The sequence below is a fragment of the Astatotilapia calliptera genome, chromosome 22, assembly GCF_900246225.1.
Source record: "Astatotilapia calliptera chromosome 22, fAstCal1.2, whole genome shotgun sequence".
Classification (NCBI taxonomy): Eukaryota; Metazoa; Chordata; class Actinopteri; order Cichliformes; family Cichlidae; genus Astatotilapia; species Astatotilapia calliptera.
In genome coordinates, this window is record NC_039322.1 from 19,202,817 (window position 1) to 19,230,439 (window position 27,623).

At 39.4% G+C, this 27,623-nt stretch overlaps 1 protein-coding gene across 3 annotated transcripts in view; it reads left to right on the forward strand.

Annotated features, from left to right (window-relative positions):
• The window catches only part of vps50 (VPS50 subunit of EARP/GARPII complex), a 121,598-nt gene that overhangs the window by 34,476 nt on the left and 59,499 nt on the right, over positions 1-27,623 (forward strand). For all 3 annotated transcript variants that reach the window (XM_026156666.1, XM_026156667.1, XM_026156668.1), the window contains exons 10-13: positions 5,170-5,212; positions 6,208-6,306; positions 9,385-9,525; positions 17,852-17,984. In XM_026156666.1, coding sequence (XP_026012451.1) covers positions 5,170-5,212; positions 6,208-6,306; positions 9,385-9,525; positions 17,852-17,984 — 416 coding nt within the window. The remainder of the gene's footprint in view (positions 1-5,169; positions 5,213-6,207; positions 6,307-9,384; positions 9,526-17,851; positions 17,985-27,623) is intronic.

The window sequence follows — 27,623 nt, forward strand, 5'->3', positions numbered from 1 at the left end:
ACTCCGCTGTGATCTTAGAATTACAAAGGCGGTGTCTAGTCTGAGCTTGTGTGTGTGTTTTCTTCTGTCAAAGTAAAATTATTGGACTATTACACAATTAAGGTATGTCGTGCATATAATTATAAATGCCTGCTGCCATCATGATTCTGCAGAAATAGAAAGATTGTGCTAGATGTGTTTGTTTTATTGTGCAGGAGAAGTACAGCTCAGCATGTGAACAGTTTAGAGCAGCCTGCCCAACATCAGCAAGCAAGCGTCACGAGTAATAGTGTGTCACTTGAATTTGTGTTTTCTTGCTATGCTTTAGAGATCATGATAAAGGGGTACCCCCACCCCCTACCCCCCGAGCATATTCAGAGTCAGCTCAGTTTCTTTGGTCCGATGGATGTTTTTTGGGTTTTTTTTTTGTAGTTTCCCTGCCCATTTCTGTATTTGTGGCTTGTTACTTTTTCTGGTGCTTTATAAGTTTGGAAGGAAGATGATAAAGGCGACCAACCCCGTTCCCTTACTGACAAGACTTGACACCTTAATATGTACCAATAACGATGTCTGGATTTGTCCAAGGGTGTCCATAGTAACCTGTGTAGGCGGAGATCACTCGGACTTCTGACGTACACGTAGTCATTTTGTTCTGGATGCCTGAAATATGACAGAAACCACTCAGTTTCCACTAGGTTACCCCTAGTAGGCATCCAAGGGGGAAAGAAGTAACATTTTCATTGATTTGTAGCTTGCCCTTTCCAATAATAAGCAGAAAGTATCGATCGTGTCTTAATTTCTCCAGCAAACCAGTTTTAGTGAGACATGTTGTCTCTCTTTAATATTTGGATCTAACTGGGTTTTGATGTTAGCTGCTGTACTAAATACTCAGTTTATCAGATTAATCAGAGCGTATGCATCTGTATCCAAGGTTTGCATAAGTTTTAGTCCGGAAAACAAAGTAATAAATTAACAAAAAGCAAAATAAAAAAGGAAAGTGACTCAGAAATCTGATAAAATTTACAAGCGTTACTGAATAATCCATTACATTGTATCAGCTTTTGGTGTTACCTTGGAGCCAGCAAGTCATAATAGTACCCATGCAGAACTCCAATAAAGACATTAGTTGCAAATACCTCAGGAAATATTACATAAAATCTTGTACCTGAAAAAAATAGTAAAACAAGCTAAGCACATTCTAACAGTCTGACAGGATCAATTTCCCCCGCTGCTTTTCTTTCTAAACTCTTTTATCTTTAAACTGATTCCTACTTACCCTCTTCTCTTTTAGCTTTCCACAAACCTCAGCTGCTTTCTGTCTGGCATAATTCTAGCAACTGCCATCCCCTCTCCCCCATCTTTCACTCTTCCAAGGTCTTTCCCTGCTTCTTTGTTGCCTTTCTACCTGTGTTGTGCAGTGGCTATTATAACTCCAGCAAAAATGTCACTCTCACAAAATCTGAGGATCCTGCAGATCCTTGAAAGCACAACACACATCATCTGTTTTAGTGAGTCATCAAGTCAGTGTGAAGAAACTAGCCCCAAGGCTCTATGGACACCTTTCGCCAGTTATTAGTGAAAATGGGGTGAAAAAACCCTCCTAAATTCCATCAAACTATGTTTCAATGCTTGTTTTCCCTGCGGGGAACAGATTGCTAATTAGGTTTTTCCTGCTCATCTGTTATTTATGCATTCTGTCTGATCAGCGATGCCTGCCAGTATATAGGGAGGAGCTGCATCTGTGCATTAAACCGTATGTACTGGACAGTGACGCATACAGAGGAGAAGGACTGAACAGCAGTAGGTGATTGGCTCTCATTGACTTCTTGTAGATCTCAACAACCAAGAGGTCGAAAATTTTGTGCCAAGTGTGCTTAAGTTAGGCTTAGAAACTCATTTAAGGCTTCAGTAATGTATGATTAAATCAGCCACTTTAGCTCACTGGATATCATGCATTCTGTGTAGATGTATTATTAAAAGTGCAGGTGAGTCCACTGCTGTAAACTAAACCAAAAGACTAAAAAATGACCTAACTGCTGTTCAGGAATTACAGCCATTTCTTTACATGTACTCCCTCATTTTTAGAGTTTTAAACTGAAATGGACAAAATAATTGAATTTTAAATACAAGGATTATTTTTAATACTTGGGTAAAAAATGTAGTCTGTGACTGCTTGAAGTCTTGAACTCATGGACATCACCAAATGCTGTGTTTCCTCACGTGGGATGCTCCGCCAGGCCATAGCTGCTTTTTTATGGGTCTCTCTGCTTTCAGGTTTGTCTTCAGTAACTGAAAAGCTGCTTTATTGGGTTGAGATCAGGTGACTATCACATTCTTTGCTTTGAGAAACTCTTAGGTTGCCTTTGCTGTTTGCTTTGGATATCCACTTGCGCTGTGAAGCACTGAGTTTTGCAGTATTTGGCTGAATATGAGCAGAGAGCATAGCCCTGTCCACTTCACAATTCATTGCTTCTTCTATCAGCAGTCACTTCATCTATAAACACCAGTGACCTGGGTCCACTGGCAGCCATACATGTTTGATAGATGATGTTTTATACTTTGGATCAGGAGCTGTTTCTCTCCTTTTCCATAATTTTCTCTTTCCATCATTCTGGTGGAAGTTCATCATGGTTTCATTTGTTCAGATAATTTTTTCCGGACTGTCCAGACTCTTTTAGATGTTTTCTGGCAAATGTTAATCTAACCTTCCTGTTCTTGTTTAACAACTGCACATTGCTACATTTATATTCATGAAGGCGCCTCTTGGTTGTAGACCTTGATAATGATGCACCTACCTCTTTGACAGTATTCCTTACTCGGATGGATGTTGTGAAAGGAAACGATTTGAGCTTGTCCTCTTTTTAAGAATACACTAGATTGTGGATTTGGCTACTCCTAATGTTTTTGCTGTCTCTCTCAAAGGTTTATTTAGTAAATGGAGGCCTCCTTCACTTGTACTAACATGTCTTTCAACCTTATATCAAGAGTTCCTGTGAACAGCTACGAAATGCAAGTTCAACACTTGGGATCAACTCCAGATCTTTTATCTGCCTAATTTGTCTTAATGTAGTGAGATAACCTGGCCAAGAAACCTGTGTGTCAGTCAGCTTTCTAGCTACTTTAAAGCCTCTGAAAATGGGGAGCTATGTATAAAAATAGCTGTAATTTTTAAACAGTTAATGCACTATCCTTTAAAAACCCTTTGAATCAAAGCTGAAAGTCTGCACTTCAGTCAGATATTGATTATTTGATTTAAATGTGGTGTGCAGAGGCAAAATCTACTAAAATTGTCTTTGTCCAAAAACTTGGACAAACTTGCAGAAGTTTGCAGCTAGCAAGGTAGACAGCCAAGGTACACACTGAAAACAGCTTCTGTGTTTGGTGATATTTGAGGTCTGCCACTAAAGAAAAAAGCAACCGAGGTTGTGCTCGCGTCAGCCTACACTGCTAATGATTATATTTTTCTTTTATGCTTTCTCAGTACTTTTTAGCTCGCAGTTTAGCTCCTGTTACTCTGCACTGCCACATAATACACTTTAATGTTTCATAACAGGGCTGTAGGAGAGACTGCTAACCTTGAGTTCACCTCTGCACAGAATCAATCAGGGATCGGTTTGGCCTCTTACATTCTTTATTTTGTCTCTCTCACGCACACACACAGACACGTTATAACAAACGCAAACTGTGCTCCACTAGAGGCTACAGTACCTGGCTTACGGATCACACACGAGTCTTAACCGGTCTTTCACACAGGGCTGTGTACGTGTGTGTTTGTGTCCACTGGCATGGACTCTGCATGTGTCAGTCCAGCTCCCAGCGTGCTACCGCATAAAAAGGAAGAAGCAGATTAGCAAACGTGCAGCAGCTGTGCTGCTGAGCTCAACCTGGCCCTACTCCCCGAATCACTCTGCCCCACCTCTCCTCCTGCAGCTAAGCAAAAACCACACCCAGCCACCACAGGGGCATTTATCATCCTGGCCTCTGCCCTTCTGGTGGATGTTCTTAGTCTTGCTCTACTTTGGGCCTTTCCTGTGTACATTCAGATTTATTAGCATTGATCAGTTCATCCCTCTGGATGAGCCTGCTTTCCAGCTGCCTTCCAACTAATTTTCTTTATCTTGGCTTTTAATCATAGAGGAATTGGCTGTGACTTCCTTTTTCATATTGTGGCCAAGAGTTTCTGATGTTATCGTTGCTGTCACGCATTTGCATCCCCGACTGTATCTCATACCTGTGGTAAACAGCTTAGTCATCACTGAAAGTTAAACTGAGGCTGGCTGCTGCAAATCAGTCCTTCCTAACTTTTATTCTCATCTCTGCCTTTTTTTTTTCAGTCTAAACACCCACATTTCGCTTTGTGCACCTTATAAACGCACACGCATGTCTACACACGTAGATACATTACCGAATTTCAAAGTGTCTGACTCATTTATTCACCTGTTTTGCAAACTGCTACGTGCAGCTTCTGTCCCTTTGCGGACTCCTTCTCTTCTTCCTCACTGCCTATCCCTCACTGTAGCTAGATGCTTAATTAGCAATTTGTTAAGGACACACTCTCCCTTCGGCAACTACACACTCACAAGGCACAACATAAGAGCAGGCTGACCTGAAAAAGACCCCGAGCGAAGCGGTGACAGAGGCAGGAAAACAGTGAAACAGAGGGTGATTATGAATGGATGCAGTGGCGGGGAAGTCACAAGGGAATTGAATCGGAGTCTTGGGATCTGCAAAATAGTCATGTTTCCTGTTGATGCTTCTCAGCTTCAGAGTTGAAAGTGTTCGCCAGGATGAGTCGAAATCTGAACGCGCGCCAAGGATGCGTGGGCATTTTGTATCTCAGATAGCATGATGCTTGCACAGAAACACACACTATCAGCATTCACAGTTTATTTCACTGGCACACAACTTGGTTTTCATCCATCAGTGATTTTCATGTTTTTTTAAATAAACCAATTAGTTGAACTAATTCATTCATAATTTGATCTTCAGTATTGTTTGTTATTGTTTTTCTTTACAGCTGAAATGAAGTTAAATGGTTAAAAATGGTGTGCATTTGGTTTAGAGTCATTTGTGATGGACATTTTCTAATATTTGTTGTCATTTCAAACAGATCAGAAAATGTAATTGACAGCAATTAAATGTCTTAAATAAAAAAATTATATTTTCTCATCCACCTTCTTATTTCCACAGCGAGTTGAATTCCAAACTACAAGACACTCTGGAGCAGATCGAGGTATGTGCGTCCATGCTTCGTCTCTAATTCCATTAGCAGAGAGCAGTAAAAGGACGTTTAGCAGTGTGTAATATGGAGTTCTAACCTCATCATTTTCCAGAAGCCTTGATCTGAAAGAAGCAATTTATGCTTCATTTTGACATTTTTTCATAGTTTGCCTTTCTTATTCTGGGTCTGCCAAATATTGACACATTCAGAAAAGTCGTTATTATGAGTGTGCAGGCATAGTAAATTATCTGTTTCATCTCTGGCTGTGTCGTGATATGTGTGCGTGCATATGTGTGTGTGTGTGTGTGTGTAATAAATGGTATGCAAGGCAATTTTCTCTTTACGCCTGCTGCTGCGCCTGAGTAGATTAATTACTTACAGTTTTGTCCGTAAACAAGAAGGAGACGTGCTCGTGTGCACATCCACCTGCCTGGGTGCTCGTTTGTTTACCTGTCAGCATGAGTTAGTTAAGAAGTGATGCAAAATCCTTTAAAATCATAAAGCTACTACAGTCAGAAGCACTTGGACCATCTATTGTGCATCTAAGACGGTCTTTTAAATGTATGAATATACGCGTCCCCAGCATATGTTGTATACGTAGTCATCTGGCTCTCTTAATTACTTTACTGACTAGTTACTTCCTGTCGTGCAGTTCTAGTTTTTTTGCTTTTTAAGGCATGAGAAAATGATTTGCGATGCAAGGCGATTGATCATTTAGCCTTTATCGGCGCTGTGCTCTTTGAGGTCAGCTCATTGTTACACATTACACACTCTCATGCTAACTTTCCTTGCCTCCCCTTATCTCTTTGTCAAAGTCTTAGACACACACACACATCCACATCCAATTACCTGCCCTTGGCTGTGTGTGATAGCTTTACAACTGCACGTCCATATCTAAATCCCCGGTCTTAAGAACGATAATCCCTCTCTTTTTATTTTTTCCCCCCCCTTTCCCCTTACTTTGGCCCTTTTTCCCCTCTTTGTCATCTGCCTATTTCTGGCTCCAGGAGCAGCTTGACGTCGCTCTGTCGAAGACTTGTAAGCACTTCGATGTCTCGCACTACACCAAGGTCCAGCTGGCCTACACACTACTGGGGAAAACACAGGTCAGTGGTTTGACTGGCCTGCAAGGGTCAGCGGTAATGGCTAAACATGGATTGACAATAACCTGCTTATTTTCTTTGTTTGCTGCAACTTTTCTTTCGTTTGACTTTGTCTTTTGCTCTTATGGGGATTTTTTTGTGTGGACCTGAAAGATAACTCCATCCTTTCAGTTTCTGTCCTTGATGCTGTTGTTTTCCTTTTTGCACTCCTCTGCTACTTCGGGAGTTTGTCCAATTAGCTGCTAAAGTTGGTCCCTCATGTTTGCAACTTTTTTTTTTTACCTTTTAGATAAAAGGAAAATCCAGAAATAGTTTGGTTAGAGCCAAGAAAAACATAAGAATGGAGTTTTAGTAAAGTTTTTCTTTGTTATTAATGTTATTACACCTTTTTAATTAAATGAGTGTATTTTTAAACCAGCTTGTACATTTTGTGTTTTCTCCTTGAAATAAAGCATATTTTAGTCTCTCTGAATGAGCATGGCCACATCATAATTTTCCAAAATGATCCAATATTCAAAACAAACAGTGTTTGCCTCGGACATGTTTAGCTTATTTGAAGCTGTAAAGTCTTTATGTTAAGAACCAAAACAAAAAAATTACAGCAGTTTCTCAGGGAGACACTATAATAGACTTTAACCTTGAATGACACTGCTAATATCTTTTATTAGTAACTCCTGCCTGTTTTTTCAACTTTTGCTCCCATGTTCCCGCCTGAAATCGAGTTACACTGAGAAGATGAATCTTCTGCAAACACGATATCTTATTGTAAAGCTTTAAAATGTTAGTCAGTCTGCTGGATTTTGGTGCATTAGTGTGAAGAGGTTTCGCAAAATCCCATTATGGCACCTTGTCCACACGCCAGTGTTAGTTTTGCAAAGTTAAAGACGAAATTAGAAAGCAGAGAGCAGTGTAGCTGCTAACGTGCTGAATATCCTCACAACCTGAGAAACTTGCTTTGTTGCTTGCTTTGTTGAGAATGAATGATTCCGTACAGTCATTGTGTTAAGGATGATTTACAGGACACACTAGCAAACTAAGGAGCTGCTGTTGTTGTTGTCGTGTCTGTGTTTATCTCAGTTAGTCATTTTCTTTATCTTCATCTCAAATTTTGTTTTTGCCACATTGCAGACAAATGCGCTCTTTTAAACTGTTCCTTTTTGATACACAAATTAACTGTCTGAAGGTAGTAATCAGCCTCACAAAATGCCTAACAAACTGTAGCAAACTGTGCCAAACCATTTGCATCCCCCCCGTTACAATAGTCTCTTGGCAGTCATTACCTAGCTGTGATGGGCTGGTTTCATTCAAGCTAAATAGTCTGACAGATCGCTTTATTCCATTTATCTGTTTAATTCTTCTGCTTGTTTGGGAGAAGAAGCTGCAAAATAATGAGTCTGGACATGCAGTTTATTGATATTTATGCCTACTAAAGGGGACTCATGCTGATTTTTTACATTTTATTTTCCGCCATACATAACGCTACAATCGCCGAGGCTCACGTCAAATTTAGCTGAAGACGAGGTTTATTGTCACGAGGGCGGTTTGCCATAGTTACTTCCCTTTTTTTCCCTCTTCTACAGTCTAGACATTGTACAGCCAGTATTTTCTTTTTTTTTCCTCATGTGTTTTTGGGTCAGATGAAGTGAAACTCCCCGAGAAAGAAGAGAAGAAATGTTTAAATGACTTTTGTGCAAGCAGGGTTTCACAGCGGATTTTGGGGGGAGCTACATTTTGTGGTCATTTCTTTTAGTAAGAAATCTAATTGCACTGCAACACCCATTACCTAGGGCTTTGCTCAATACTCTTCCCACGTCTCTTGCGACTGTTGTGTCCTCATTTCTCAAGGGTCCCACAGTGAGACGGTGGGTAGGAGCTGCAAGACAGTAAATTGGGGGTAAATGTAAACTGACTTTAGAAAAGAATAAATTATAGCAGACACAAACTGACTGCATAACTATAGTTTTTTGGGGCTTTTTTGAAAGATAAGTGCTTTTTTTTGTATTTTTTAGTTATGAGTATCTTTTGGAATTACTCTTACAAGAAAATCTTTAATGAAACTGTCAGTTAAGGTAATAAATCAATGTATTTAATCACTATTTTAGGTTAAATGAGCCTACTTTGTGTGAAAATTCCGCTTTAGGTCATTTTGTTTTAAAGCCCTCGCTTTGCTGTTGTTGTTTTCTTCCCATATTTGTCACTGGGATCTTTTCACTGTGAGCTACCTGCCCACGATCAAACAGCAGGCAGACAATATTGATGTTGAGCATCAATAGAATATTCCCCACGGGGGTATGTGGAGACAAAAACAGTATTTTATTATTATTTTTTGTGTGTGTGTCTGTTTCTTTTTTTTTTATTTAAGGGAGGGGAGTATTGAATTTACAGTCACCAGGTGGGCACGAATATACCTCCAGATAAATGCTTACACTACCTCATGTTTGCTGGATCTGTATATAGAAGAAATGTCATTACCTGTAGTCGATTTCAAACAAAAGCACAGCGGAGATGGAAGAGGCTCAGTGGGGAGTTCACCGAAAAGTAAATAACAGCAGGTTATTTGTAGGCAGTGTTTAAGTAGCAAGCGAGTGTGTAATTGTGGATTATCCCCCCCCCCCCCCCCCCCCCCCCTCGAGTCATAATGCTCCTATGATAAATGATTTCAACAAAATGGCTTCAGGTGTGTCACATGAAATTAATAGTGCGACGAGTGAGCGGAGCTGGAGGCTGCTAGCTCTGCCGAAACACAACATGCGTCACCAACATGTCTGTCTGTCAATGTGTTTTTCTGCAATTTCCTTATGACTTCATTAATTACCTTTTACAGCAGCAAACTACACTTTAAAAAAAAACAAACAACAACAACTTTGACTGGAACACTGCAGTTCCCAGAGTACGCAGCTATCCTCATTTTCCTTTGTGCCATAGTGTGAAACTAGAAATATTAAGTATACAATATGTGTTCCAAGAAGTGTGATTTGCAATTTCCCTGCTGTTTGCCTTTTCACAGAGCCACACTGGCAGACTGACAGTGACATCTTGGTGTAATAGTTTTCATAACAGTGTGTTTGGCTCTCTCTGCAGACTGCTATGGACCAGTTACACATGCACTTCACCCAGGCCATCCACAACACAGTGTTCCAAGTTGTGCTGGGATACGTGGAGCTGTGCGCCGGCAATGCCGATACCAAGTTCCAGAAGATGCAGTATAAGGACCTGTGCACGGTAAGGAGCTGGTGCTATCTGTTTGTTCAGTGTTATGAGCGACTTTTTTGCTATATAAAGGATTAAGTCCGCTTCAGCTGGTTAGCGCGAAAGCCTTTTTCTTTTAGTCAGTATGATGAGAGCATGAAACCAGTGCGTTGTGCTGGATACACAAATACTTACTCGAATACGTTCTTATTCTCTTGCAGTGGTTTGTCAGATTTTCGTAAAAGTTGAATTAAGGAGGAGAGAAGAACACGGAGAACATGATTGAAAGTAAAGAAGTTATTACTTCAGTGAGAAGCATAGTGTATTGTAGCCTTTCACTGTGAGATAATTAATCTTGGTCACAATACAGACTCAGTGCACTGCAGCAGCAGCAGTGCTTTTTACTTGGGGGAGGGGGTCTCCATACTGGCCCACATTCCTCAGATCTTGCTCTGTCTGTCTTTTTCTTTCCATTCAGATCGAAATAAATCACATTTCATGCCCAGCAAGCCAACTTGGCCAATTCATCATGAACATGCCGGGAGTGAGTTACACTCTCACCCAAGGGTATCAAGGAATGCTCTTAGTTATTGTAATCAAAATATTTTGGCTAGAAAATGCAAACTTTCTGAATGGAGAGATACCACTAGAAGTGGGGGGCGGGGTGCCACAACTTCATCTCACATAGCACCGTAAAGATGCTGAAATGTAACTGTGATCTGACGGAGCTCATTCATCCACAGAAGGACTACTTTATCAAAAAAAAACAAAAACAAAGTTCACTCTATAAATCTGCAGTCTGTGTGCAACAGCTGACCTGTCAGGTGTGTAGAAGAGCACAGGACATTGTTGGTAATGTTTATGCTGCTGTGCCGCCTGTTTAAATGCACATTAAGAAGCTTTTATTGTATTGTTTTACTGCTGCGGTCTGATGTTGCAGGGTTTATCGTTGTTAAAGAAAAGTGCCACTCAGGACATCACACATCTGCTGCTGCTTCAGAAAACCCAGATTTCAATCAAAAACACCTGATTCGTATCATTTCCCACAGTTTTTTATCAATCGTATTCAAAGTTCACAACAATATACGAGGCCTTGGGGGACATGAGCACCTAGGTTGGCTAATTTGACCTTGACCTTCACTATTAGTACCCAAGGTCAAAATTGAAAATTTCGAGAAACCATATCGAGGTATCCATCACATAAAAAGGCATGGAGAGAGCTATGCAACACACTTTTAATGTTTTCAGTACGGTCCCCTACCACATGATAATAACGCCATAAAATCCTTATAAAACATCAAAGCTTCGGTATAGCCATTTACTTTGTGGGGGAGTTATGCTCTCTGAGTGCTCTTTTGTGTTATTATTTATCACCATATTGTTATCACCCTGAGTCACATTAGTGTTTTGACCGGCATTTCAGTATGTAGCAGATACATTAAAGGTGAATGGCGGCTTTGGAGAGCTGCTGAGTAAAGTACTGCAGAAATGTGAAAAAACAAAGAGAAAATAAACACTCCATGCTGCTCGGCTCACTGTAAAAAAGTAACTTTACTGTCTGTAAAGAGCTTTTTTAAAGCTTGTCTGGCACATTAATGTGGCACAACCCCCACTGCCCTCCTACGCTACATGTTAAGGTCACCTCTGTTACATTAAAATGTCATTTGTGAGGACTCTCTTAGCTCATATTGCCAGCTAATTCACCGCGCCTCACTGTCCTGACAACCTTGATATAGCTCGAGCGTCTCTCTCTCTCTTGAGAGAGACACAGAGTTGGTATTTTGTCAGTATTGGAGGTGACGTGACATCCTCAGAAAATATGTCCTCACGCCTGGCCTGCAACATAGAGGGTAAAGCATATGAAGGTATAGATAAAGGTTATCCCAAGCCTTATCTGAGGATACAGTTTCTCCTTATACGTCTGCTGTTGCTGTGGATTCCTCCCTGGTCCTTTGGTGTTTGAATGCACAGCTTTTACCCAGGGTATTTCCTGTATGCTTATATACACCATGGCCTGTCCTTTACCTCTTACCTTTGAGCTACATGCGCTTGCTTTCTGTTTTCATCTCTTCCACCCCTTTTTCCTGTGTGTTTCTCTCTGTTTATGCATGTTCTTCTACCCCTGCTGGTAGATGGCCTGAGAGGAGCTTATTTTCCTGTCTGTAAAGGGGTTCCAGGTCAAAGATTATTTTGGATGAATGTGTTCCTTCAGCCATTTGAAAGGCGACTGCTTGTATGTAGGAATTTTTTTTATACACAGTGAAAAAATCATTCTTCCTTCAAGACATAACTGATTTTATTCTTTTTAGTCTTCTTCCTTGCCTCCTTTTTTTCTAATCCGGACCAAGCAACTATTTATTATACCTCTCAGTCACGATACACATAAAACTGTGCACATCCTACTGTTTACTTCCGTTTGATGGAGTGTCTGTCAGCATATTGTGTCGCCTGAATGGTTCCACTCACAATACGAGCACACTACGGGTGAGTGTAGGTACACTTCAGAGAGTGTACCTACACTCACCCATTGAAGAGTTCTGAGGATGTTGTTACGGTCTTCTGTTCGATATGGCAGCTCATTCAGAAACACTCAAATGGAGAGACATGTGAGCACCCACGTGCAGTTCCTTTGCTTCAATGACACCATATGAAGATCAAGTGTTTTGTTTTGACTCCTTACATTAGGTTATTTTATTTAGTGCACTTATATCTGCATTTGAAAATGTCAAAAGGACAATTCATTGAAGTACCTATTTGAAATATATGCCTATAGCTTATGTGGTTCATGCACAAGCTGCAGTGAGGTGCTCTTGAAGAGGTACTGAAAATCTAAAGAAAGTTTGTCCTCTCTCTCTCTCTCTCTCTCTCTCTCTCTCTCTCTCTCTATATATATATATATATATATATATATATATATATATATATATATATATATATAATTTTTGCGACACTGATCACTCAGTTCTTGTTTCCAAGGTCTGTCTGACATATATGAAGAATATACTTGTTCTGGCTCAGACTACACTGAAAATGTGTTTTAGGCAAATGAGCAGTGCTCTTTGAATAAATACTTTTGATATGCTCATAAGAAACGTTTGACATGCTCATAAGAAACGAATTAAAATCCCACTTTCTGTGCTTGTCTAGGCCTGTAATAATGGGAAATTTTGTTTTTCTGTGGAAATGCAAACTTTACGGGCTCCTCCCCTGATAAATAAAATTTGAGGAAATGTTACAGCCACATCTCCCCCTGTGAACTCACCGTTTAGTTATGCGCCTTAAAAATTCAAGGCAAATGGGAGCACTCAGAAAGGTCAGTTCTGATTGTGAAAGGGTCTTATTAATTTTACATCAACATCTCATCAGTATTGGATAGCCTCACCTCCCATCAATCCCCTAGTCTATACGAATCTCTTGATTCAAATAGGTTAGTTCAGTCCAGAAGTCATAGACTGTCACACAGGAGAAGTGATGAGGGTGGACTGGGCACTTCATAACAAATATGATACATTTCTTGCTCGTAAACCATAGTGATTATAGTAATGATGTTTATCCAGCCTGTCAGAGTAAAAATAGCATCAAATGAGAATGAGCTCATGCAAATATTTGTTTTATTCTTTCCAGCATGCACACACTCATTTCTAACATGCTGGGATGCTATTTTAAATCAATAAGTGGCCATGATTTACAAAATGTCATACAGTTAGGTCCATCAATTTTTGGTTCTGCACACCACAGTGGATTTAAAATCAGCCAAGACGTGATTAAAGTTGAGACGTTCAGCTTTAATTCAAAGGGTTTGTTATTGGTAACACTGTAACTGTTTAGGAGACCCATGAAAGTTTTTTTTCTAAAGATGTTCTCAATCCTAGATGGCCTCTGTTACAACACTCCAGTCGTTTAGGCTAATTACTAGTAATTAGCCTAAACGACTGGGTATAAGAAGAGGATTCCAGAGATGGTGAGTCGTTTTAAATAGACATGGGGAGTGTACACCACTCAATACAAATACTGAAGTTAAACAATTCAGAAATAAATCTTCTGAGTGTAAAATTGCAAATTCTCATCTATGATCCGCAGTATATTGAAAGATTCAAGAAATTCTTAGAAGTGTCTGAATGTAAGGGCCACAATTCTGTAGTAAAAATTAGAACACGGGGTCAGAAACACTTCTGATTCCCATCGTCAGTGAACTGTTTAACAAATTCAAGTTAAACCAAATAACACACAAAAAAATATGTATTCTTTTCACGAGGAGATGTGATGACGACTCAGATTTGACACCTCAGCATATATTAATAAAGATGGGATTTCACAATGATTACAGTAGTTTCTGGTTTTGTCCAAGGGTAGCTGCATAGGTAGAAAACACTCTCATCCACTTCTGGTGCAAATCCAGTCATTATTTTACATAAGCAGGCCTGAAATATGAGAGAAACCGCTCAGTTCAGAAAAGAGGACCAAAGGTTGCTCATAGTAGGCTTCCGAGGGGTAAAGAGTGAGGCCACATGGAAAAAGTCTGTCACCACTTCATCAGAGATGCACCGAGGTGAAGTGGGAGCTGTCATGAGGAATAAAAATTTATTGTTGTGGATAACCATCATAACATCTGATGTATTGATGGGAACTGTAAAAGTCAGAATGTACAGTGGTATTGTGGGTAGCTTGCACCTCTTTGAAAGCACCATTAATGCTGATTGGAGTACACAGGATTTTTACACGTTGCCATCCAGGTGTTGTCTTTTTTAAAATATTGCTCAAGACAGTGTAAAACCATATTCAGCACACCTCTGTGGAAATATTTGCTTTTTCAAAACTACAGCATGTGACATCTTTTGTGATGCAAAAATAGTTTCCTTTTTTTATGAATGGTAAATGGCCTGTATTTGTATAGCGCTTTTCTAGTCCCTAAGGACCCCAAAGCGCTTTACACAACCAGTCATCCACACATTCACACACTGGTGATGGCAAGCACAGCCACCCTGGGGCGCACTGACAGAGGCGAGACTGCTGGACACTGGCGCCACCGGGCCCTCTGACCACCACCAGTAGGCAACGGGTGAAGTGTCTTGCCCAAGGACACAACGACCGAGACTGTCCAAGCCGGGGCTCGAACCGGCAACCTTCCGATTACAAGGCGAACTCCCAACTCTTGAGCCACAATCTCCCCATGAAGCATGTTGCTAGTATCAAATTCAAAATGAGCACATTGGAAAAAAAACATTTAAACGCCTTAGATTTGTTGTTTGAAATTTTATGTCTGTTGTGTCTGTACACAGACTTTTTACAGTGTCCCAGATTTTTTCTTTAAAACAGAGGTATAGTGTAATATAGCTGCATGTTATGAGCTTTGCAGTCTGTAGAAGCTGATAGTGAGTCTTGAAACTTTCTTTTTAATTATCATTGCGACATCTGTCCCACAATCTTTGAGTTTGCTTTTTTTAAAATACAACCTTTGGGATTTTTGTATTACTGACCATTCTGTTAGGCCTTGGACTGAATTTGTACCCCCAGATGTTACTTATTCTTAGCGAGCAGCGCTGCCACGATCGTGGGAGAGCTTTTTTGTTAACTATTGCTCCAGATTGCCTCATTGCAAAATCAAACTAATCTACTGCAGAACGATGTGCATCTTATTATCCCAGCTCTTAAGGGTGGAAATTGGTCTCATGTAGTTTGTTTTTATTACCCTGTCACAGAAGCTGTTTAGCTGCGTTTTTAAACTTCCCTCAGTTCTCTCAGAGGAATGTTTTTGCTTTATTTTGGATCATCATGCCAGGGTGCCCAATTTATTAGATCTTTCTCTCTTTAGTCTCCTGGATGATTTGTGTATGTATCTGAATATCTGTGGTTTGAAAAGCAACAGGAAAAGTCACCAACTGCGTAGCATGGGCTCTTAATTGTTGCTTTTGGCAAAGTTGTGATGCTGCATTTACATTACAGTTTTGCAAAGTTTTTTTTAAATTAATTCATTCTAAATGCTGGATCCTATTTCGTTAAGCCTCATTCGTGAAATCGCATTGAGGTCAGGATCTGTTTTGAAAATTAAATGTGCACAAGAAGACGGCAATCCAGGAAAAACCATCTATTTCTAACACATCAAGTACAAAAAAAACTTCAGAGATTATTAAGAATATAAGCTGTAATTTTAAGCTGTGCTGCAACTTTTAAGTGCAAAGACTGGATGCCAGTTATCTCTGTACTCAACTAATGTAAGATATTGCAGCTTTTACCCAACCAGACTCGTACAATAAGTCTGCAATGTGAAAGTGGGAGCCAGAATTGAAGAAAGTCTTCTCTGTGAGGTGCTTGTTTAATGATGTTTATTGAGTATTTGAGGGAGAGAGCCGGGGATTTGCGACTGTCCCTCGATCGAGGAAAACTGCATTCTCTTGTATTCTCTTGTCTTGTAAAATGTGAGGCATTTGTATTTTTTTCTGCTTGCTCCTGCTTATGCCCACTCGCACAATTAAGGGAGAAATTCACTTAGCAGCACTTTCTTTCCAAACCCTCCCTGATACTTCTTGGCATTTGAAATGTGCATAATGATGGGAAACTGTCTTGAGAAAATCAAATGCCTAAAATAGATCCCGAACAGCTTCCCAGCTCTCATCACTGAACTCGTGGAGAGGGATGTGTCCAGCGAGGTTGATGACTGCTTCCAGTGATGGTGTAGATAATGTTTTTATAACTGCAGGTGTGATGGGCAGATCACTCACACTCAAACTCACACTTTCTGTGAGTGCAGTCGCGCTTACTTCTTCTCATTAAGCCCTGCTAAAGATCTTAACCTTCGCACTCAAACACCCCTCACTCTGGTTGCTTGGCAACATGGTGCTGTGATATGGTGGTGCTGGTGGAGAACATGAAATGCTATAGGTTCATGAGCACGCCTATCTAATTGGCACTGTTAGTCTGTTTGTAGTTAAAGATATATTTATCTGTTTTCTCTTTTTTATTGACACAGGTTTAATTTAGTGGATTGCAAATTGCCAGCTTGCTTTGTGATGCAGTGAGAAGTCCCTCTGTAGCCTGTTTATAAGCTTGGGTACAAGTAATGCTTTTAAAAAGATGCGTTTGTTTTCCTTGTATTATTGTGGAGTCATTACCTTACAGTATTAAGAATCTTCAGGTGACTGTTGTTGTTATTTGAAGCTCTAAAAATCAAATAGAATTGAATAAAAATTGAATTGAATTGAATTGGGGAAGCAGCACTGGAGCTGGAGACACAAACAGATTCATTAGGAAGGCTGTTTCTGGGAGTGGCTTTGGTGGAGTTGGGGTCACTGAACACACTGTTATACATTGTGGATTACATGTCCATCTTCTTCACCGCTCACTAGACAGGCAGCATTGACTGACTGAATCTGCTGCACTGTCATACGGACAAAGAGGAAAGGCTGTGACACTCCATAATACAATATATGTCTGAATGAGGTGTATCTGCAGGATAATACCGAATACGTTATCATTTTATCATATATAAACAATTTATTTTAATACTATTAGTACTATTACTACTACTACTACTACTGTCAATATTACAATAATTATTATAATTTCATGATATTCATTTTAGCTCCTGAAACAAAGGAATTTCCAAGACATGGGATTAATAAATGATTTCTTATTGTATTAGAATGATCAGAATATTAACAAAATATTGCGCTTGGGCTAAAAGAATATTAAAGTGGATGTATTCATCTTTATCCAGACTAATTTTCCACCCACATCACATCATGTATATCTGCAGCACTGGGCTTGTTGTACAGATGCACACAAATCAGACAAAATGTATTAGAGCTTGACTGAACTGCTGTTATCACAGCAACTACAAATTGTTGATATCCCTTTGCTTTCCTGCATGCCTGCTAAAAGGATGCTTTGTCACAGACATCATAGACGTACTTCACTGTTGCAGTTAAAGTTTTAAAAGTCGTCTCTGTATTAATGTGGAAGTCAGTGACACGGTTACGTTGAAGTCTAATCGCTCACCTAGTGTGCACATCAAATATTTCCAAATCTGCTCTGTATATTTCTGTGATTACATCTCAGTACCGTCCCTGTTTTAATCACTTCTTATTTTAATTAACACTTACATAACATGAAAGTGTTTCTTGTGACACAGAAAGTGTTTTCCAGCAGTGTCCTTGGATGATTAGCATAAGCAGACTTTAATTAGATGTAATGTAGAAGACGGCCAGGAATCCGTTTTGCCCATCTCAGTAGCCCATATCTTTATTTCACACTTTTAAAAGTAGGTGCAATAGAGCTAAGGAAATACAGCACAAAGTTTTGTAAAGAATTAATCTAAAAAGGCTATTTTGACCTTCTTTTCATTATTGCTCTCTCTCTGCAGCATATTACCCCGGACAGCTACATTCCCTGCCTGACAGATCTGTGTAAGGCATTGTGGGAGGTGATGCTAAGCTACCACCATACTATGCAGTGGCACGAGGAGCATGACAAACAGGAGACCACACCCACTCCAGGTAAGAGTTTTACCTGTTCCGTCATATCAACTCAGTACAATTTCTCAAATTATACTTTACAAATCTTTTATTATTATTATTATTATTATTATTATTCAATTAAATTGAGTTTTATTTATATAGCGCCAAATCACAACAACAGTCGCCTCAAAGCACTTTCTACTGTAAGGTAGAGACCCTACAGTGATACAGAGAAAACAATCAGACCCCAAATGAGCAAGCACTTGGCAACAGTGGGAAGGAAAAACTTCCTTTTAACAGGAAGAAACCTCTGGCAGAACCAGGGACTGAGAGGTGCAGCCATTTGCATGAACAAGTTGGGGGTGAGGGGAAAAGAGACGGCCCATCTCATTCCAGACCATCTCGACTGGGTTTAGGTCAGGTGACTGTGGAGGCCAGGACATTTGACCCGGCACTCCCATCATTCTGCTTCTTGTTCAAATAGACCTTACGCATCCTGGAGGTGTGTTTGGGCTCATTGTCTTATAGAAAAATACACGAGGGTCCAACTAAATGCAAACTGGATGGGATGGCATGTCGCTGCAGGATGCTGTGGTGGCAATGGACTTGGTGAAAATGGGCTCCATTTTTTTTCCCACTGTCAGGGTAGTGCCAGTCTTTCCTTGTTGTTGATTTCCACTTACAATACAGGGAGTGCAGAATTATAAGGCAAATGAGTATTTTGTCCACATCATCCTCTTCATGCATGTTGTCTTACTCCAAGCTGTATAGGCTCGAAAGCCTACTACCAATTAAGCATATTAGGTGATGTGCATCTCTGTAATGAGAAGGGGTGTGGTCTAATGACATCAACACCCTATATCAGGTGTGCATAATTATTAGGCAACGTCCTTTCCTTTGGCAAAATGGGTCAAAAGAAGGACTTGACAGGCTCAGAAAAGTCAAAAATAGTGAGATATCTTGCAGAGGGATGCAGCAGTCTCAAAATTACAAAGCTTCTGAAGCGTGATCATCGAACAATCAAGCGTTTCATTCAAAATAGTCAACAGGGTCACAAGAAGCATGTGGAAAAACCAAGGCACAAAATAACTGCCCATGAACTGAGAAAAGTCAAGCGTGCAGCTGCCAAGATGCCACTTGCCACCAGTTTGGCCATATTTCAGAGCTGCAACATCACTGGAGTGCCCAAAAGCACAAGGTGTGCAATACTCAGAGACATGGCCAAGGTAAGAAAGGCTGAAAGACGACCACCACTGAACAAGACACACAAGCTGAAACGTCAAGACTGGGCCAAGAAATATCTCAAGACTGGTTTTTCTAAGGTTTTATGGACTGATGAAATGAGAGTGAGTCTTGATGGGCCAGATGGATGGGCCCGTGGCTGGATTGGTAAAGGGCAGAGAGCTCCAGTCCGACTCAGACGCCAGCGAGGTGGAGGTGGAGTACTGGTTTGGGCTGGTATCATCAAAGATGAGCTTGTGGGGCCTTTTTGGGTTGAGGATGGAGTCAAGCTCAATTCCCAGTCCTACTGCCAGTTTCTGGAAGACACCTTCTTCAAGCAGTGGTACAGGAAGAAGTCTGCATCCTTCAAGAAAAACATGATTTTCATGCAGGACAATGCTCCATCACATGCGTCCAAGTACTCCACAGCGTGGCTGGCAAGAAAGGGTATAAAAGAAGAAAAACTAATGACATGGCCTCCTTGTTCACCTGATCTGAACCCCATTGAGAACCTGTGGTCCATCATCAAATGTGAGATTTACAAGGAGGGAAAACAGTACACCTCTCTGAACAGTGTCTGGGAGGCTGTGGTTGCTGCTGCACGCAATGTTGATGGTGAACAGATCAAAACACTGACAGAATCCATGGATGGCAGGCTTTTGAGTGTCCTTGCAAAGAAAGGTGGCTATATTGGTCGCTGATTTGTTTTTGTTTTGTTTTTGAATGTCAGAAATGTATATTTGTGAATGTGGAGATGTTATATTGGTTTCACTGGTAAAAATAAATAATTGAAATGGGTATATATTTGTTTTTTGTTAAGTTGCCTAATAATTATGCACAGTAATAGTCACCTGCACACACAGATATCCCCCTAAAATAGCTAAAACTAAAAACAAACTAAAAACTACTTCCAAAAACATTCAGCTTTGATATTAATGAGTTTTTTGGGTTCATTGAGAACATGGTTGTTGTTCAATAATAAAATTATTCCTCAAAAATACAACTTGCCTAATAATTCTGCACTCCCTGTAGGTTTAGCAGATTTCTTCCTTCGAAAAAGGAATGACTGAACCTTGCCCTGTAAAGAGAATGTGAAATGCATGGCAGTGCTTTAGTGCTTTCTTTTTTCAGCCAGTAGCAGAACAATCACTCCTAATTACTCTGTCTCATTCTCTTCTTTTCAGTGGTGCAATGAAATGTGTCATTATAGCTTTACAATTAACCAGTTTTCCAGTAATGCTCAGCAGTTTGATGTATTTTAGTTATGTTGCATTATGAAACTTAAACTAGAACAGTAGTCTGTCTTAATTACTGGAATATGAATTTTATGTACTCATTATTGGATTTACATTATGCAATTAATGTGATCCGGGTGTAAGGATTAGATTCATGCAGAGTTGGTGGACTATGATGCATATGTGACTTTGGGTTTCTTCTGCTTTGTGCTAATACAAACAGGCCTTTTTAGAAGCTGTACAAGGATTTTTTTTTTTTGTGGTAAGACATGTAACACTGTATTTATAAATTATTAAATGTAAAAAGGCACCCAACTCAAGGGATGAACAGACAACTTAGCAAGAACCTAATTAAAATTGTATTTTATATACTTTCATAGCAGCCTTTCACTTCCTTTGTTGAATCTATAAAAAATGCTGAAGATAACAGTTTGATAGGTATAAAATAGCATTTTTGCACCGTGTTTTTTTTCCCAGAGAGCTATTAGCCGAATATCCCAGTAAAAAGTAAAAGAGGCAAAAAAAACTATCTACAGCCAGCGTTGGAGTCATTACTCAAGATTTTCCTCACCTGGATGATTGTGCACGCATCAAGACACCTGTTACATTACTTTGTCGTTATTCTGTAAAAAGACCTGAAATGCACTGTCACATAATTACCAGCTAACAATATACAACTATAGGCTGCAGTCCTACACACCAACAAAAATCCTAATGAGGACACTTTTGATGCTTTTATTTTTTATTTTTTTGTTCTATTGACCAGTCCTCAGATAACTGAAGACCTTTTGTAATGCATGTAACAATATAATTGTAACTATCATTTAATTACTGAGAAAACATGGAGAAAAGGTTAAGGTATCAAATTTCATTAGACCAGGAATGAACATAAATGATATGGAGCGTTAAATCCAAATTCAAATCATTGTCAGTATTTTCGTCGGAGGTCAGCTGAGAGGCAAAATGATGGAATTGTGAAGACAGAAATCTGATCCACTGTGGATTTGATTTTTATCAACCATGTAATACCATCTGTGAGGGATCAACCATACTGCATACCTAAATAGGAAAGCGCCCAAGGGAACTTTATCAGTCATAGATTGGCCACCCCAGATTCCAACTTCAATGCTATTGAAGCAATGTATTGTTGCACACTTGGACAAATGACACTTCCAGGCATAGATGAGTTTAGAATCATTTTTCCCAGGGGTCCAGTATCTATTACAATACATTCATCTGTGTCCATTACATGAGTCCCACAGTAGGATCATCTTGACAAAGAAGGAGAAAAGGCAGCCAGGATCCAAAGAAGAGCTTTGAATGTTGTTCAAGAAGCCCGGAAAACTATTCCTGAAGACTATTTAAAGAAATTACTTAAAAAAGCTTTTCTATGAGAGTTCAGGCTGTGTTGTAGAATAAAGGTGGTCACACAAAGTAATGACTTGAACCTTCTGTTTTTGCCGTACTTTACATGCAGTGTCTCTGTATATTTGAACGTTTCAACAAATTGCTGCTTCTGTTGCTCTTTTATCTAGCAAAATACAAAGAAGCTCTATTCTCAAGGCAATTCGTAATTTGTGGTTTAAAAGTTGAATAAAAGTAATAAAGTACACTGGATTTCCAGTTACTGTTACCTGATTACTGTTAATATAATTATCTGAAGAATTTATCGAAAATAAGATGTAAATGAAGACCAGTCATATTAGCCATGCCTATTTATTTTCATCCCCCATATTGTACAGCATTCATTAGGTGAATGAATGAGGGCACAAAAGGATGTCCTAAATGGTTGATGACATGCTATGTTCGCAGGATCCTTCATTAAATGTGGTCGTCCTCAGTGTGGAAAGGACGGGTACCATTTTCCCTTTCCTGAGGCACATCTGTCATCTCACTATTCGATTGACTGTCACCTCCATGTAAAGGTGTCCTTGACCCTGGCTTTGTCCTGGTGGGGTGCGGGGGCGGGTTGTGGGTGGATCGGGTGGGTTGCGAGTAGTAATTTACTGTATAAGCTTTTATCATTTGTCAAAGAGTATTTTGTGGCGATGGTGACCTTCATCTCCCTACCTAACACAATGGATTTGCCGCTGTAGCACACTCCCCGTCGTGTTTGATCAGTTCCGATGGCCACTGGGAGAAGCCGTGGCTCCTTGTGTGGGAGAGCAATTGAGCATGTTGGAATGTACAGAAGCTGCCTTCACACCACATTAATGTTTAATAGCATCTTGGTATATAAACTGAAGTAGGGAGAGTCAATTTGTGTGAAATGTCCTAAGATTACTTCTTTTGGTGCACATTAGAGAACAGAGTGATGGAGTAATCCACAACAACAATGCTATTATGACACAGCATTGCTGTGATGCCTAATATTGTTGCATTGGTGAAACGTTGCAAGGCAGTGATCTAAAATATAACACCATATCTGTTTAACTGCAGGACAGCTTATAACCTAGAAAATGAAAATCCAGGAATTATATATTTATTCTTTCCATTTGTGTGTTATTTGTTATTAATCGGTTCTTAGCTCTGATTAGCTTTTTTCTGCTTTCAAACATTGGCTGAGTTGTGTTTTTCCACTGCAACTTAGTGAAGTTTGTGGTAAATCTAATTGCCATGGAAATCTTTTTAAGCACCTGCATGTTTCAAATAAAAATAATTTCTGGTGGGAGGTTAGATACTATGAATAGATGCCAAGACATTAAGTTTTATTTGTTAGTAAAAAAAAACAAAAACTTTTTATGTCCAGACTGCACTAAACTCTCACTTAGATCATCTTTAATCCTTTAAGATTCATTTGGATTTATTAACCAGGCATTACAGGCAATTTTTGGCCAGTAATTCATTCTGTTTTTCTCCCTTTCATTTTGTGTTATTTCTCAAATGTATTAAATAAATAAATATATATATTTTTTATCCATGACACACTAATAATCACCCACTGCTTCTTTTAGATTGTGTTTTGCAGGCTACAATGGTAAAACCTTCCGCTTTGGAAAAATGCAAAGGTTGTGCACGTGCTGCTTTTATATGCATCATATTTTTTTAAGAAAACACACAGAGGGGCCGATGCCTCTGCAGGGGTTTGACCTGTGAGTCACTAAGAACTTTGTTACCTGCGCAGACACGAAAGGTCAAACACTGTTTGCCACCTATGGATTCACAAAGGGTTGCTTTCCCTGCTTTCCCTGTTATTTATTTCCTCCTCTTCTGTAGAAGCAATTGTTAACGTTTTTATTAGTCAGTGTTGGAGGCTTGCCTCCACCCTCACCAGGTTAGCAGCGGGAAACCACACTGACGTGAACTAAGGTGACAACAGCAGCATAATATGAGAAACTCAGAAAACTGGTGGAAAGATGAAAAATTGGGGCAGGATATTATGTCAAAGTTAATATAAAGGTTATCAGTTCCAAATTGTTTTGTGAATTATCAGAATAAGTTGCTTTTGCTCTTTAAGCAAAACCATAGATTTTATCTGTACTAGATTGATATCAGATTTTCGGGGTGCATCTTATAACCTGTTTGGTTTTTCTTTTCTTCTTTTAATTTTATTTTTTACTGAGTAAACATAGTCATATCTGATTGTCAGTTAATCAAATGAGATTCTTTAGTTATACACATTTACAGGGAAAATTATGGAGTCACTATTTTTAGTCATTTAAATTAATGAGTTTTCCAGATCAAGTAGAGGAAAAAATTGTTGAAACACTTGAAGCGGAGGAAAATCTCATGCAATCGCTTTCTGAAGAAATGTAAAGCTGTAGTTAAATGAGTGTTTGCAGACCTGAGCAAGCTATTACACGTGGCTAATTGAAACAAGTCATGGCACCAGCAAGAGAGTCGTTTCGTGAAACAGTAGAAAGATTTATCCAAATCTTTAAGAAGGAAATTCAATACAGAACATGCAAACAAAGTGAGGGCATCAGGACAGAAAAGAGGAAGCCAAATGAAAACCAGCACGTACAATAAACAGAAGAAAAGAAGGCTACAGAGGGCTAAAGAGCAGCAATTGTAGGCTGTGAATAATGGAAAGGAAGTGATGTTCAGTGATGAATCACCAATCTGCCGTGGATATGCAGCTGGAATGTTTGCTGTTCCTGTGGTGTTCCAGTGAAATGACCACCTAAAGGAAAAATAAAAATAACCCCAATCAACTGTTCCCAGTGGCCATCAGAGAACTGTGGTTATGTTTTTGGCAGGATTTAGGTGCGTGTCATTCTTTCTGAAGCAATCATTGTTGTAAAGTCTAGTGTTTTGTAGGCAAGTGGATGCTAATTTCAAACTATTAGTTATTACTGCAGTGTTAAAAATGGTGGGGAGGATTGTGTGCTTCTTTTCGTACTTACTCTTTTTGGCACACACCCTGTGGATCTCAGTATTGTGTCATGAATTAGTCACTTACAGTTCCTGCTCTCAATTTTATCAGAGCTCTTAGCTTTCACGACCTCTCTTCTACTTGTCTTCCCCAATTTTTGTCCCCGCCCCCCCCTCACACTGCCTCACATCCACTGCCGCCCGTGTGCTCATTAAATTGAACCCCGATATGTCAAGTTGCCATGTCACCATGTCTCCTAGGCCTGCGTTCTTTTGTCCTTCAGTGAATGATGCGATGGTGTTTAACAACAGCATCCCAATTAATGACTGAAATGAAAACCAGAGATGGGTATCTGTTAAAAATCGCCAGACTGGATTGTTTGTTTTAAAGCAGCTATTATTAATATTATTATTATTATTAATATTATTATTATTATTTTAAATTATTATTATTATTACAATTGTAATGTTATGGATGTAGAATGAAAGTAAGGGCTGTGACGGTAAAATGAAGGGATGGGCTGATGTTAAGGTAAGTAATGAAAATACTTCCAAGAGGCAAGACACGTAGATGAATAAGGCCACACATTTCATATCAGATCAACCCCCCGGGAATTTCTCAGTGTGAAGATTGCAATCAGTTGGTGGGACGAGAAGATAATCATCCATGATAGGCAGGTGCAAAAATATTCTTGCTGACCGGAATTTAAATTAGATCTACGGTTTGGCATAAAAGTTGCATCTCCTTGTCTATTAAATCATTTTGCAGGTCTGGTGCCCAAAGTGAACATCATCAATCCTTGGTAACAGGAGGGGGAGTTTTCACCCTGATGACTATGGAAATGTTTGACCATGTCTGTGATATAAAGCAGTTACAGTGGGGGAAAACAATTATCTCATCCACTGCTGAATTTGTAAGTTTTCTCACTTCCAAAGCAATAAACAGACTCTAATTTTTACGATAGTTTCATTTTAATCGAAAGGTCACTGCCTTCTTTAGACACTCCTTTGTTACCTTGGCTGTATGTTTTGGGTCACTGTGATGCTGGAAGGCGCAACCACAAGCCCATCGTCAGTGTTCTCGTCCAAGACGCGTTGAAGTCATCCTGTACCCTTAGCAGGGAAAAACAGCCCCGAAGCATAATGTTCCCACCTCCGTGCTCGACCGTGCTGATGATGTTCTTCGGGTCATGCTCAGCATTTTTCTTCCTACAAACACAGCGACTTGAGTTATGGGAACGATGCGAGTGCTGAGAGATTTCAATTCTTTCTTGGGTTTCTGAGTAACCACACCAACAGTTGTCACCTTCTCACCCAGCTTGATGTTCTTGTAGCTCACTCCAGCCTTGTACAGTCTCGTCCCTGATGTCCTTTGACAGCTCTTTGATCTTGCCAATAGTAGTGGAGAGGTTGATGGAAGACATTGAATCTGTAGACATGGTGCAGCATGGGATGAAATAATTATTTCCTCATGTGTAGTTGGGGTAAGAACAACACGTTTCTTAGTGGTTTGATGCTCTAACATTAATTGCTGGGCATAAAATAAACGTGACAAACCTTTTAGGTCATTAAAGTTGAGGATTTTCATTCTTTAGCTTTACAAGTTTAAAAAAATGTTCATTTTAAACTCAAGATTTAAGCTCTGAATGATCAGGCATCAGTAGTTTTACTAAAATATATTTTTGGACTCATTATTCAGCTAAACCACTTGTTGGAGAATTGTTGTATTTTGGGCATCACTGATCTAAAGATTCTTTACTTTTTGAACTTCTTATCTCTGTAACAAGAAAAAGTACACTCAAAGGCATCGAAGCGTCAGTTCATTGAGGAGTTCCTGTGTTTGTTTTTATTTTCCTTTATGTCTTGGATCCAATTTTTTTTCTTTTGTTCTGTTTTCTTTTAATGTCTTTTTTGTCTTTTTTAATGTCTTTTCCTGTTTTTTCACTCAGCAGTGACCTAATTCTCCCCTCACAACATCTTGATGTAACTGTCCATGCTGGCTCTTTCTTTCCTTTTTTGTCATTATATTTATATAATTAGATTTACACAGCATGTGGGCTGTGTAAATCTAATGCAGATTCATGTGTATGGCTTTTTTCTTCATTTTTCTTTTTAAATGGATGCGCTTTTTGTTCCAGCGTTAATATGAAAACACATTCACCACCACAGATTGTTTTCATACGCAGCTTTGTAACGTCACCACATACTTTTCTTTTCTGAGCACATAACGTACACGTACAGTTTTCTCATTTAAAAAATTGCAGGAGATATTTATAGTCGTGCACAGCAGGGCCACTGCACAGATGCTCTGTTTGACAGCAGACGTTTGAGCCAAGCGGAGTTAAATTATGTGTTTGTGTTTCGGTCTGCGGGTCTTTCAGTCATCTTGCTGCATAATTCATGCCTGTTCCCAAATTGAAATTCCATGTTAATCCAATAGGAAGACGATGAAAGGAAAAGGTAATCTATTTGAAAAGGAACCACTGTGATTTTACTTATTCATGTAAATAACACATATATTTATTCGTTTTAATAGAACATAGTAAACACAGCCACGGTTTCAAATTCAAGGTCGGGGTATATTAAAGTCCGGGTGAGCCCAAAGAGTTTTTCACTCTTGGATCTGTGTGATGTCGAAGAGAGTGGATTTCCCCTATCTGGTCATCTTATGCATGAAGCTCCGGATGAGGGGCAGATAATCAGCAGAAGCTACCTTAAGAGGAAAGAAACTCAAACAGCTTATTTCAGACAGAAGATGAAAAAGAAACCACCCAAATTAAGATAAATATTTGATTTTTTTTTTTTTAATAATCTGCAGATCTACTCTTCTCATGTATAAGAACGAAACTATGAAGCTAAGCAAGAGTCTGAAAGTGTTTAAACTACATATTTACTGTATAAAATGTGA